The sequence below is a fragment of the Periplaneta americana genome, chromosome 11 (genome assembly GCF_040183065.1).
Source record: "Periplaneta americana isolate PAMFEO1 chromosome 11, P.americana_PAMFEO1_priV1, whole genome shotgun sequence".
Taxonomy (NCBI): domain Eukaryota; kingdom Metazoa; phylum Arthropoda; class Insecta; order Blattodea; family Blattidae; genus Periplaneta; species Periplaneta americana.
Window position 1 is genome coordinate 153,997,350 of NC_091127.1, and position 14,564 is coordinate 154,011,913.

At 35.2% G+C, this 14,564-nt stretch overlaps 1 protein-coding gene across 1 annotated transcript; it reads right to left on the reverse strand.

Annotated features, from left to right (window-relative positions):
• Positions 1-1,786: 1,786 nt before the first annotated feature.
• LOC138709463 (uncharacterized) lies at positions 1,787-10,640 on the reverse strand. The gene is made up of 3 exons (XM_069840247.1): positions 9,059-10,640; positions 6,988-7,026; positions 1,787-2,857 (listed from the first exon to the last, which is right to left on the reverse strand). The coding sequence occupies exons 1-2, from the start codon at positions 9,688-9,690 to the stop codon at positions 6,996-6,998; spliced, it is 663 nt and encodes a 220-aa protein (XP_069696348.1). The 5' UTR covers positions 9,691-10,640; the 3' UTR covers positions 1,787-2,857; positions 6,988-6,995.
• Positions 10,641-14,564: the final 3,924 nt, after the last annotated feature.

Genomic DNA, 14,564 nt, shown 5'->3' on the forward strand with positions numbered 1-14,564 from the left:
TTCTAACAATTTTCACACCTCTGTATATTACATTTTGTGATGAAATGCACGGTTAATAAGAAAATTAAGTTTGAAGTTTCAACAGTCCGGCAACATCGTCGCTAACAGACTCTACTCGTGACACAGTTGTAAGAGGTCAATGAAATTGGTGTATTGGTAGGTGAGGTGCTCTCTGCCAAGTCGTTGTCACTTGCTCGCATCGTGCAATTGGTAGAATTTAGAGGTTTTTAAAATTAAATTTACACGAAAACCGTGCACGTTATTGAAACACGCCAGGTGGATAAATTGTTGTTTATTAAGTTCCCTATCAATATGGACAAAAATCATGATCCTACGTTCAATAGTTACCGAATAAGAGATTGCTAGACATTCGAGAGGGAAAAAACTTTTTTTGAAAAAAAAAAAACTATTAAATTTCTACCAATATGTTGTTATGGTTTTTTGTTACATACAACATGAGTTATTCGCTCTGGAAAACTGCAAGGTTATTTCACTTCCAGCCTATATAAAATATATGTTGAATATTAATTCTCCCCTACCTTGAAACTTTCTCCGTTCGCAAGGCAACTTGACTGGACATCTCAGATAATCTCTTCATATTTGAGGGTCGAATTCATCAACCTATTAATCTCTTCTTCCAGCATATTCTCAATACTGCTCCAATGTCTTTAAGTTCTTATATATTCCCACATATAGCGTATCAATTTTTTTCTAGGGTATCGTGTAACTGATCTTGATATCATTCATCTCATAACTTTTGCAACGCTGCACAATTCTCAAGAAGCTCTTCTGTATTCAATTCATATTAGTGTCGCTCCACACTTGTGACGCTGTTCCCATTCTTCTGAGAATAATAACATAACTGTGCAAATCCCAATGTGTTCATCTGCAATCCGTTCACATGTATCGTATCACACATCTCATGCTAATGGTCCTCCTCCCAAATACTTCCCAGTGCCATCGTATCTTTCTACATCCCGTACACTACGCAAGTGATACCAGTCCCATTCTTCAGATACTTTCCCGTTACTGCATCACTCTTACTGTACGCCTTCATTTATAGTTCATAGTAGTCCTCTATAACACAAGTGATTCGAGTACAGTACAATTCATCCCAGCGCAATTTTATTACAGTACTAATTTACCGTCCTCCACCATATTCCGTTCATAGTAGCGTCGTATAAAACACGTGATGCTGATTGTCTTCATTCCGGCACAATTTATTACAACACCAATTTTACTGTCATTCTCTACGTGCCGCTAATAATAGCGCTGTATAACACGACTGATTGTGATTACATTCTTCCCAGCACAATAATTACAACACCATTTTTACTGTTCTGCACTAGATTACGTCCGTAGTAGTGACGTTCAACACGAATGGTTCTGGTTGCTTTCTTCAAAGAACAATTGTTTCCGAACAATTTATATTGCCATACATTATGACCCGTTCACAGTAGAAACGTTCAACACGAATGGCTTTGGTCGATTTTTTTTCCAGCACAGTTTCTTATAAAGTATTATTACTTTCCTCCTCTACCTCAAATTCATGGGTCTGCCGTGCACACGAATGGTTCTGATTGCTTTCTTGCCAGCACAAATTATTACAATACGTAATACCGAACTCCTCTATGCCCCATTCATAGTAGCGCGGTGCAACTCGAGGTGTTCTGGTTGCTTCCCAGCACTATTTATACTGCCCTCCTCTATGTTCATGTAGTGCGGTGCAACACGAGGTGTTCTTGTTGGTTCCCAGCACTATTTATACTGCCCTCCTCTACGTTCATGTAGTGCGGTGCAACACGAGGTGTTCTGGTTGCTTCCCAGCACTATTTATACTGCCCTCCTCTATGTGCATGTAGTGCGGTGCAACACGAGGTGTTCTGGTTGCTTCCCAGCACTATTTATACTGCCCTCCTCCATGTTCATGTAGACGGTGCAACACGAGGTGTTCTGGTTGCTTCCCAGCACTATTTATACTGCCCTCCTCCATGTTCATGTAGACGGTGCAACACGAGGTGTTCTGGTTGCTTCCCAGCACTATTTATACTGCCCTCCTCTATGTGCATGTAGTGCGGTGCAACACGAGGTGTTCTGGTTGCTTCCCAGCACTATTTATACTGCCCTCCTCTATGTTCATGTAGTGCGGTGCAGCACGAGGTGTTCTGGTTGCTTCCCAGCACTATTTATACTGCCCTCCTCTATGTTCATGTAGTGCGGTGCAACACGAGGTGTTCTGGTTGCTTCCCAGCACTATTTATACTGCCCTCCTCTATGTTCATGTAGTGCGGTGCAACACGAGGTGTTCTGGTTGCTTCCCAGCACTATTTATACTGCCCTCCTCTATGTTCATGTAGTGCGGTGCAACACGAGGTGTTCTGGTTGCTTCCCAGCTCTATTTATACTCCCTCTTCTACGTTCTGCAACACGAGTTGTTCTGGTTGCTTTCTTCCACCTGGTTTCGTGGCTAGATGCGCTAACCGTTACTCCACAGGTGTGGGCCCTAAGTGTAGTGTAATGTGTGTTTAATGAATGTTTGACTGAAATTTAGTGTTGCAGAGTAGGTTTTTCATACTCTGCTCTGGCGGTACTAGAATTTTGAATTAACTGAGAATTTTGAATTAACTGAGAATTTTGATTGATATATGTATATGTGTATATAGATAAATTAAAAGAGTCCTCTTGTGCCGGTTGGTCGGGCAGGACTTGGCGCTGGAGTCTCGTGCTTGGTGGTCGGGCACTTCACAGCGCTGGAATCTTGTGCCTGATGTTCCGGGTGGTTTTTGGCGCATGCCCCTCTAGAGGACATGGCTCTTGAATCCGTGCCTGTTGGTCGGGCCGGTCTTGGCGCATGTAACTGCAAACATTAACCAATTAAAGAACTAACAGCACATAATATGCTTCTCAATGTTAAATTACAATAGCAAATAATACAACTCTCATTACCGGTATAATAAAATGTTTGATATGCAACATTCTGGAAGAAAGGCAATGCATCATTTAGGTACGAAATAGCCCCTTTCTCTGGTGTTAATCATTGCAGGCACAAGACTATGCTATTATTTATTTTTGTGTTCTGTAAGTTCAAGTTTATGCTTCGGTGAAATGAAGATTTAAGAAATAATTATGATGTCATGACTCCGCACAATTCTGTAAGTGCCTTATACAGAGTGATTTATATAGAACTGACACATTTCTTTTATTAATTGTTTCAAAACGAATTGTGCTAGCGACAACTTATTATACCTAAAATGTAGAGGAATTTTGGGAGATTAAGTAACCCCATAGAAAGAAGTCCGGCGTTGTCAAATCCGAAGATCACGATGGCCACAGGTTCCTGGAAATTATTCGATCGTCAAAGAAACTTGCAATTACTGTAGTTCCATGGATTCATTTGATGTATGGCATGTAGCACTATCTTGCTGAAAATATCCTTGACCCAGCTCTACATCGTCCAGTTACTCAGCAAACTCAAAGACAAACGTCTTAATGATTTTTGGGTGACTGCTCCAGTCGTGCTCTTACGTCAACTACAACAGTGGGAAGCCTAGATGGACGATGCTTGCCTTTTTCACTCACCAGAGATCCAGTTGTTTCCAATTTGTTTACCAGTCCCAGTATTGTGTTTCTTTTGGGAGGATTGCGAACACCAAATTCTCTCTGGTATGCCCTTTGAGTAGCTGTAATTGAATTCGTAATCCAGTATTGCTTCACAAGGAAGAGTCGTTGATTTAATGTGTACTGCATTTTCACGTTGACACAAAATGTCGAAAACAGCTGCCAACAATAGGAATAAAACATAAACAAGGAATCGAAACTCCAGAACATTCTGCTTAATTTGGTGCTAAAATTGGGTCATTGAATGAATTTCCAACGGAATAATTAAAGAAAGAAATGTGTCAGTTCTATATAAATCACTCTGTATATGGTCACACTGTCACGTGAATGGCTACAGCACGCTTTGTGAGAACTCGCTTCTTCATAGGCTATAGGCTGTCACTGGCTTGAGACGAGAATCTATTGAAGATGAGAAGAGTCGTGGAGGACAAACAATAGTGACTGAGAAAGGCAATGAAGAGTGGAAGCCATGACTGAAAAGAACCCAACTTTGATATTTAAAGACAGAGTTAACTCTTAGTCATTAGTTAGCCAAGTATTTGAGCAATCCATGTACGCCTCCAAGTACAGAAATGTCTTCATTAGGAGTGTAGAACAGGAACATGCGAGAGAAATTTTATTATTGTAAGGCATACTGTACTGTTTCAACGGATGTACTCTAGAACAATGAGAGGGGTGGCGAGATGACTTGCAAAATAAGATAAATGAACGTCTTACGGTCTTACTAATAAAAACTCTATATACAGACGTTTAACTGTCTTATACTTATACAATGAGTAGCTCGTTTATAAGTCGTGTGTAAATTCCTTACTAATACTCACTACATACGTCGTGTATAACTGTTGCACAGCTACGTCATAGTTTCATCATTACTTCGTTACGAAAGGTAATAGAATAGCTGATGTTCTCTACTGAATCCGGTACGTAAGTGCAAGTTTGAACCAATAAATTATTGAGATTTGCGTTAAAATAATGAGTCTAGGAAATTGTATATTTAGTATGTAGAACTACATTTGTTTATAGATCTTTTGTTATATTATTAAGTTTTGTACTTGTGAACTATATCAATAAATCAAACTCTTATACTGAATCCGGTAGAGCGCTCTAGTGTGGCATGTTAAATATCGATAGTACAACTGGCTCTAATCGATTACCACACTACATTTTGGTCAAAGAGTACAAGCTACAGCAATATTATTCTACTTATTCTGTGCTCTTTGGTGTGTTCTTCTGTGGTTACAAGGCATCTATCATCATAAAATGACAGTCGATACGAACAGCTGTTAGAGAGGCGGCCATTTTTTTCTCTATACAGTACAACGTTTAAACAAGGGGGTTTCGTGTATACAACTACTGCAAAGCAATTCCCATTGTATAGTTACAGCCTGTTTATACGTCCATAGCTTATTCACGGTTTATTAGTAACGTTTTCTGTCTCAACTCTGCATAAGTCTCGTATAAAAACTATGCGCGGTTTATTAGTAAGACTGTTAAGATAAATTTACGTTGCATTTAGAAACATAACATTGAACATAGAAAAAGAACAGCAGTTTAAGATAAAAAAATAATAAAATTCGATAAATTCACCTGCTTTTAAGAAAGTAGTTTCTCAAATCTGAACTCTACATTCACAAGCTGTTATCATTTTCAATTTGTCTTTTTGTTGTGATGGCATTCATAGACTACAATAAACTTATTTTGTATAAATAATAATTTGTAAATACCATAACAAATTTAAGAACTCCTTTGGAAGCTCGAAATATTTTTCTATTATTTTGACCCAAAAGTGGCCTACGCTCCGCGAAAAAAAAAATACAGTTTTAGCATTCCATCATTACGTGCATATTTCTTTAATATATATTTCATTTTGTGGAATTACAACCAGTTTAATTAAACTGTGTAAAAACGGATTCAGTATCCGCGACTGACGTAATTGCTTTGCGTTTTTTTCCATAAAAAACTGAGTAAGTTATTGTTTAAAATTGTTCGAGTTTAACTCCATATCTACAAAAACAAACTCACAATCATTATTTGTGTCATATTATAGCCCATGTAGCTGTATTTTCCATTAGTTTTAAATATGTTGTAAAAAATTATATTGTTTTTGTCAAGTGATGATTAGAAATTGAGTTTCTTTATAAATCCGGCGATTTTATCTCTGGCTATTATAATGCTAACATCTTGGCTTGCAAGCTACTATTCAATGTATTTAATTGGTTTTGAAATGCACTGTGTCCGGGACAAAATTTACCAATAAGAAAGTTTAATAACTCGCGTAATAATGGAGATAGGAAAATGAAATTTGCTGCAAATGAAAGAGGGACATTTTAAGTTTTATGTGTGATGTTGACAACATTTGGTCATTGTTGTTGACATAGCTGTAATTAAAATGGCGTTCACAGTGCAACAAAAAGTTCAATGCTGCTATTTGCTTGCCGAATTCAAGTATCCGAAGATAGTGGAGAGAAGATTTAGGCAACAGTGGCCTGAGAAGCAACCACCAGATAGGCACACAATAACAACTTGGCATAGAAAGCTTCTTGAGACCGGTTCTCTTATAGAGAAAACACCACGCGGGAAGAAAGTGACAGAAGCGCAAGTCGACAGAATTCAGCAAGTTTTTCAACGGAGATTGTGTGCACTCGTTGTGGGTCTCTGGCGTTTCGTCAGCCCACGCGAGTTGTGTGGATATAAAGGGAAAAGTTGAAACGGTGTCGGGTGGAGTTCCCGGGTAGCTCAGTGGTAGAGCGCTGGTACGTTCAACCAGAGGTCCCGGGATCGATACCCGGCCCCGGAACAATTTTTCCCTTGAAATTATTCAAATCTGCTTTACAGGGAGCTTCACCTGAAAGACTAGATTTGCACTAACAAATATATTTTATAAAAGAAGAGTGTTTAGAAACAAACAGCGGCACACCCACTGGGGTCAAGCTTCGTAAATGATGATGATGATGATGATGATGATAATAATAAAACAGAAAAAGAAAGAAAAAAAAAAGAAGGCGAAAGGTTTTAATGCTTGACGAGTCTGTATCTATTAGTATCTACAAGCATTGTTGTGGGAAATGTGTGAAGTTTGAAACAGTTTATTTTTAATAGGATTGATTCTATGTGGATAAATTTTTAGATTTTGGAAAACTCAAACTTTCGATGATGTTCGAAGTTATGTAAATTTTATTTGGACAATATTTAGTAGCCGTAAACTTTCCCAGCCAGCCAATCACATACAGCGACGCTGTCTGTACTTGTGAGTCCATCTACGCTTTGCGTACAGCTTTAATGTTCGTCTGAAAATGAACAGCTTTCCCATGGTTATATTTTAGGGTGTGCCACTGGAAACGAGTAAAAAAATGGTAAATATGAACTCACCAAAATTGTTACAGGCGAGGGTGTTTCTTGTCCTCCTTTCTGTAAAGGAAAGAAATGTTAATCTGTATTACAATTCAAGTCATTAAATCCTTTGTTTAAAGCAATGTAGTCACTTTTATCGTTGATAAATTAAATCATTATTTGTAATATACACTGGCTTCTTCCTATTTCGCCCACAATTTTTCAGTGTCACGAATTATTTCGGACATGAATAATTAATACAGTGTTATTTTCAGTGGGTTTACGTATATTCACATACTACATTAGCAAAATGACAAAAGTATCATTGAAGTGCTTTTTGATATGTGTAAAATCTTTTTTTTTTTCACTCCTTTCTATAAAATATAGTTGAGAGTGTGGAAAACCACGCAGTTTTAAGTTAATGTTTGCAACTTTGAGCGACTGTGCGTAAATACAGTTATTGTATTAATTGTCTTCTAGATTTTAGCCTTCATGATGTGTATCAACATTGTAATTTAATTTCGTTTTATAATGTCCATGGCCTCGTGAAAGTCGATGTTGCATACAACAGACAATAATAAAGAACAATTTACTGCAGAAAATTGCATTTTAATATTATACATGAATGTTTCATCGTATTTATTTTCAATTTTTATTTGTTTAATTAATTTCACGTTCATTTTCACAATTTTAATATAGCCTATGTTTTTCTCCTTGCTATGAACTTTAAATTTGCAAAATTTGGGACGAATGAGTCAAAGCGTGTAGATTTGTATCGAGAACATTCACTTTAAGATGCTTACTTCACTACACCATGTTTGTGAACCTAAAATTATACTAAACATTTTAGAGAGTCCGTCAAAATGAAATATGAACCTTTAAGAGTCCTGACATCCAATAATCTGGAAGCCGCTGGTCTAAGTAGCAAGAGTACAGAAGCTACTACAATATACAGAGACATCATTTTATTTTTACTAACATTTTTAATATTAACCTGGCTATACCTTTCTATTAACGATTGAAACAGGAAACACCGTTTGCTACCCCTTCCACGACTGGAGTTCGATAATACTGCGTAAAATACAAATCACTTTACTAGGTATAGGAGGGAAGAAAAGTAGTTCATCCATTTACTGTATGTAAACTAGGAAATATCGCAATTTTGAGTTTCATCATTTTCATTAGGTTTTTGTTTAATGAAAATACAGTACTGTATTAACACTTAGTGTTTTTAACACGAATTGAGCTATCTATTCGGAAGTATTAATTATGCAGTGTATATTGTACTGTTACAGCACATTAGCGTACAATATAGAAAATGAAGTTAAATTGAAAAATAATCATAATATGGATATTTAAACACATTTTAAAAAATGGTGGCCGTTCATTTTGATACAGGCTTCAGTTCTTTTGTGCATATTATCGCACTATAGACTATTGTACCTAATTCCAATTGCCAGTTTCGTCCTTCGTACGAGTAACTCATGTTGAAATAATTCTATACCTACTCTATAAAAGAGTACCTTACGTACTGTAAATTCAATCTTCACTTCTGCCCGATCCGAAAAGATAAAATCACTCAGAAATGCTATCTACTGTCCGTTCGAGTGGTTTTGTCGCAGGGTTGTAGAAAGGGGGGGGGAATCACGTGATAGTTAATTACTTAAGGAGGCCCTTTTATTTAAGTTACTTTAAACACTTGAATAATATTACGTAGACGTCAAATTACTAACAGAAATTAATGTTTTCAGAAAAGAGCTAAGATAGCCCAGCTACTAGACTTAACAGAGGGGCGAACAGAAGCAGGTGGGGGAAACCGGGATGCGACATAGGGAAACGGACGACAGTACGCGTACGAAAATATGATTCAATATTGAAAGCTCTTTCGTCACTGGAAAACGCGAACATATTTCTGAAACGTACTATACTCAGTAACTCGGTACTGCTTACGCGCCCTCGGCTCTGTGTCGTGAACGGTTGGAAGTTTACCAGTAGAAGGGGTGGGAGTGAAGTACATTCCAAAACTCAGGTACAATAAAAATTGAAGTAAAAATAAAATCTGTAGAAGCAGCACTGCGTTATTATCTAGGTTAGATACATAAACACATACCTTTGTCTTCGGGACAAGCGTTTTTCCTCGGAAGCTCGATCTTGGGTTTCTTCCGGCTCTGGTAAAGCTTCCTGTTCGGGAGCAGGCTGACTTGTAGAGGAGAGATCAGATGGCTTCTCCTGCTCAAGGACACCAGATGAACGGTGCAGCCTAGCTGCGGAATATTCATCTCCCAAGACACTCACATAGAAGTCATGGAGATAATACTGAGCCGGCAAACTGCAGGTCTCTGCGGCAGTATCAGTATCATGCTGGGGTTCTCGAGGCGGGTACTCGTCGTATTCCACGACTCTCAGTTCCCGTTCAGAGGAAGCTTCCGATGCCGGCAGATCGTAATGGTGATGGTGATGTCTTCGCCTATGCTTCATGATGATGTTCTTGGTGGCGAGAGACATTTTGGGACCGGGATCGGGATCGGGATCGGGCACGGGTTCGGGTTGAGGCTGCAGCTGGTTTGAGTATTGACTGTACAGCCAATAAGCCGTCGCTCCGGCTAATCCTCCGATCCCGATCATCCGTGCTACATCCGCCACTGGGCGGTTCAGCAGCGAACGGCCCCTTTCGCCCCAGTCAACGGAGCGGATGCTATTTGTCAAATTTCTTAATCGCCACATTCTGTGCACAACTAACATTAAGTTTAGTCTGTCTGTAACATAGCAACGGCATCGCTATTGTTGTCTTAACATCGTGTACATTCTCGCCATGCGGATCAGTTTCAGAAATCTTAGCTGCTGTTACGCTGAGTATCGTTCATGTAGGTAGACCGTTCCCCCATTTTTTATAATATTCGTATTAGGGCCTATGTTTTGCTTGTGTTGTAGGCATAGCAAAAATTGAATGTTTTAGATCCATTAATACGCGTAACGATTTATATACCAAGAGTTTGCCTACATATTAATGAGCACCGAGCGAGTTTGGTCATGCAAGGTTTACTATGTATTTATATTCTCTTGTAAAGTTTTAATAAAGAAAATATATACTTCTTCACAAAAGGAAAACCCTTCTATATAAAAAGTCAGACATCACACTCGCTTCTATAGTAGACAATAAGGAACCAAAATTTTGGAAAGTAATGACATTTTTATAATAATGTTTCTTATAAGTTGCATAATTGAAAAAAAAAAAAAAAAAATGTAAAGATAATTTGAAATCTATACTAATAATAAATCTGTAGCCGAAGTTTTTCTGGTAATTTTTTATTTTCCAAAAATAATTGGTCCTAACATTATATAATTAACCACCCTGAAACCGAAAATCGCTTTTTTGAAATTTTTGTTTGTATGTCTGTCTGTCTGTCTGTCTGTATGTTTGTTACCTTTTCACGCGATAATGGCTGAAAGGATTTCGATGAAAATTGGAATATAAATTAAGTTCGTTGTAACTTAGATTTTAGGCTATATGGCATTCAAAATACATTATTTAAAAGGGGGGTTATAAGGGGGCCTGAATTAAATCAATCGAAATATCTCGCTTATTATTGATTTTTGTGAAAAATGTTACATAACAAAAGTTTCTTTACAAATCATTTCCGATAAGTTTTATTCCTTGAAAAATTTTGAATAGGACTTATATTTAATGAGATAAATGAGTTTTAAAATTAAAATAACTGCCATCTAAGGCCGTGTAATGAATTAAAAAAACAAATGACTTCGTCTATAAGAGGCCTTGGACAGCAACAATCGAAAGCTATGAAAGATTGCCTACAGAGAATGTTTCTGTGTTTGTATGAAGTAGGCTAATATCGGAAGCTAAATTAACCGATTTGTATAATTAATTATTATTTCACCATTTGAAAGTGTAGTTTCTCTAGATGTACATAATGCTATAATGTTATTACAGTAACTTCTGATATAATATAATATAATATAATATAATATATAATATAATATAATATAATATAATATAATATAATATAATATAATACTGCTTGTTTGAGGCTTGAAAGTAATGTAATTTTCCCTAAGATAGGTTACTAGCCTTATCGTTAGGTAGTCCAGTAGTGGGGCGAGAAGCGAATACGGAAGCGAGATTTGGTCATTAAAGAAAAAAGACATGAACAGAATCAAAGCAACGGAAATGAAATTTTTGAGGAGGACAGCAGGATATACTCTTTTAGACCGAAAAAGGAATGAAGAAATTTTAGAACAATTAGAAGTAGAGTCAGTAGAAGAAAAAATCAGCAGATACAAATTCAATTGGCTAGATCATGTAAGAAGAATGGAAAATTCAAGAATCCCAAAAATTATGATGCAGTATAAACTTAGAGGACATCGTCGACCAGGAAGACCTTTAAGAAGACTGCTAGATGGGGCCGAAATAGGTCTACAGAGGCCTAATTCGTGAAGGATGATGATGATGATGATGATAATATAATATAATAAAATTTAAGTTACTTGAAGGGTTCACAACCATAGTGGGCCAAGCGCCATTTACTGAATACGTAGAAAACAAGGGTTAAAATTAAGTTATTACCATAATTCAATGGAAACCTATAACAAGTAAAATAAAATATACACATTAAATCTAAATGATGTCAATCTTCATTAAAATATGGTTGCATGTAATAAAAATTAAGAAACAGGTTAAAGGAATTGTCATTGCACCAAATGAGTGTATCTGGACCAAAATGATCGCATTTTAATTATTTGGATGCAATTTAAATTAAGTAACATATTAAACGATTTATCCCTCTATCAAGCACGAATGTTCCCTGGATCAAATGTCCTATTTTAATTATGTAATTACTTTATATTTATTTCTAACGGGTGCAGCGGAGCGCACGGGTACGGCTAGTCTTGTAATAAAACTTAATATCATTCCTAATAATATTCATGCAGTACATGTGATAAATATGCCAGTGGAGGAGTATACATGTTGCATTGCAAAATTTTGCACATAAATACACTGGCCAGACTAAAAGAAATTATAGAACTAGATGTTCGGAACATAAAGCAGATTTTTGTCATAGAAGAAATTTGTATCTCACTTAATAGAGAATAACCACGAACTTCAGAAAATGTGAGAAGTCTTACAAATTTTAAAATCAATAAAAAATGTAAAAATCAATAACGTTACCGAAGAAGTTTATATAGCCAAATTTTTCAATAGCAGAATTCTTTTACTTAATGAACTACCTAACTTAAACAACATGTTATGTTATTTAAGTTAGTCAATAGATTCTTTCTTTATTTTAACGTGCATCCCCCTGTTCAGTCAACAACACTCATTCGTCTACGCAGCACCACACACCTCCATCTGATTATTCTCTGTAAGTTATCTTCAGTTTACTTATTTAGATAACAATTCATCTTTTTATTTTCGCTTCACTAAATCTGCTTTATTGAATTTTTTCACATGTTTCATAATTTTGCATCATGATGACTGGGCCACAAATACTACTCCGTTGAACTCTGTAACTTTACGCGTCCACATCAAATATTGTAACTTTTGTAGACTTTTACTTCTGCTGTAAACTGCAGCAACAGCAATGGACGAAACAAGGAATGGAATTTTTACAACTTCCCCAAAGATCCCTGTATATGTATATATAATACATATAATAATATAAAATAATATAAAATTATATATATACAGAGCTGTGAAAATTATTAGAATAATCTTAATTTTAAAGGTTTTTTATTAGTTCTTTCACAAATATTAATTGAATATTGGTATATATTACTATACTGATGTAGGATAAATTTACTACTAACAATACTGGAAAGCATTGTTGTACATTGGTATTTTTCTTATTTTACAATTGTTATGGGAATTCAGAAATTATTATATTATGTTGGCGGAATTGGAAACAAAAATTATATGCACAAAACAGATGTATACGTTCATTTGATTCTTCACAACAATGTAAACGCAAAGAACAATTTGTTTAAAGCATTTCTTAATTAATTTTTCATGTTTCCAATTCCGCCAGCATAATATAATTTCTGAATTCCCATAACAATTGTAAAATAAGAAAAATACCAATGTACAATAATGCTTTCCGGCATTGTTAGTAGTAAATATATCCTACATCAGTATAGTAATATTACATACCAATATTCATCATTTCAATGAATATTTGTGAAGGAACTATTAAAAAACCTTTAAAATTAAGATTATTCTAATAATTTTCACATCTGTGTGTGTCTATATATATATATATATATATATATATATATATATATATATATATATATATATAAAGGTTGATTCAGACCCCCAGTAATAGTCATTTATTTCGGAAACTAGTGCATGAAAATTTTCGAGAAAAAATATTCATAACTAAAACTATATTGCCATACCTTCCAAAATATTATATCGTAAAAATTCCTTCACTCACATAAAGATAAATGTTCAATCTCTATATAAAAATAAATTAAGAACTGACTTTTTTTACTCTCAAACCTGTATATTCCCATTATTATTATTATTATTATTATTATTATTATTATTATTATTATTATTATTATTATTATTATTATTATTAATACTATTATTATTAATACTATTATTATTAATACTACTATTATTATTATTATTATTATTATTATTATTACTATTATTATTATTATTATTACTACTGTTATTAATAATACTATTATTATTATTATTGTTATTATTATTACTACTACTATTATTATTATTACTACTATTATTATTAATACTACTATTATTATTAATACTACTATTATTATAACAATAATAATAATAACTATTTCTTACCAATGTTTATTATTGTCACACTAACATTACTTATCCAACTTTCATTATTTACTTTAATTTTGTTTATGGTCTAGATATTAATGTAATAACTATGTAAGCATTGTATTCAATTAGAATTAGAGTCTGGCTGGGCGGAAGAGAAGGCTTACTGGCCTTAGCTCTACCAGATTAAATAAATAAATTATTACTTACTTACTTACTTACTTACTTATTGGCTTTTAAGGAACCCGGAGGTTCATTGCCGCCCTCATATAAGACCGCCATTGGTCCCTATCCTGAGCAAGATTAATCCAGTCTCTACCATCATATCCCACCTCCCTCAAATACATTGTAATATTATCTTCCCATCTACGTCTTGGCCTCCCCAAAGGTGTTTTTCCCTTCGCCCTCCCAACTAACACTCTATATGCATTTCTGGATTCGCCCATACGTGCTACATGTCCTGTCCATCTCAAACGTCTGGATTTTATGTTCCTAATTATGTCAGGTGAAGAATACAATGCGTGCAGCTGTGCGTTGTATAACTTTCTCCACTCTCCTGTAACTTCATCCTTCTTAGCCCCAAATATTTTTCTATTATTATATATTATTCTCAAACACCCTTAATCTCTGTTCTGTTAAAAATAAATATATATTATAGTACATGTGCATCATGAGAAATGATCTGCTTAGTATATTATATTTTATTTGAACATTTTTAAATACATCAGACAGAAATTTTAGGAAATCATAAAAATACTGAATACCAGAAAAACATAGGTTATTCAGTCTGGAATTGTTTATA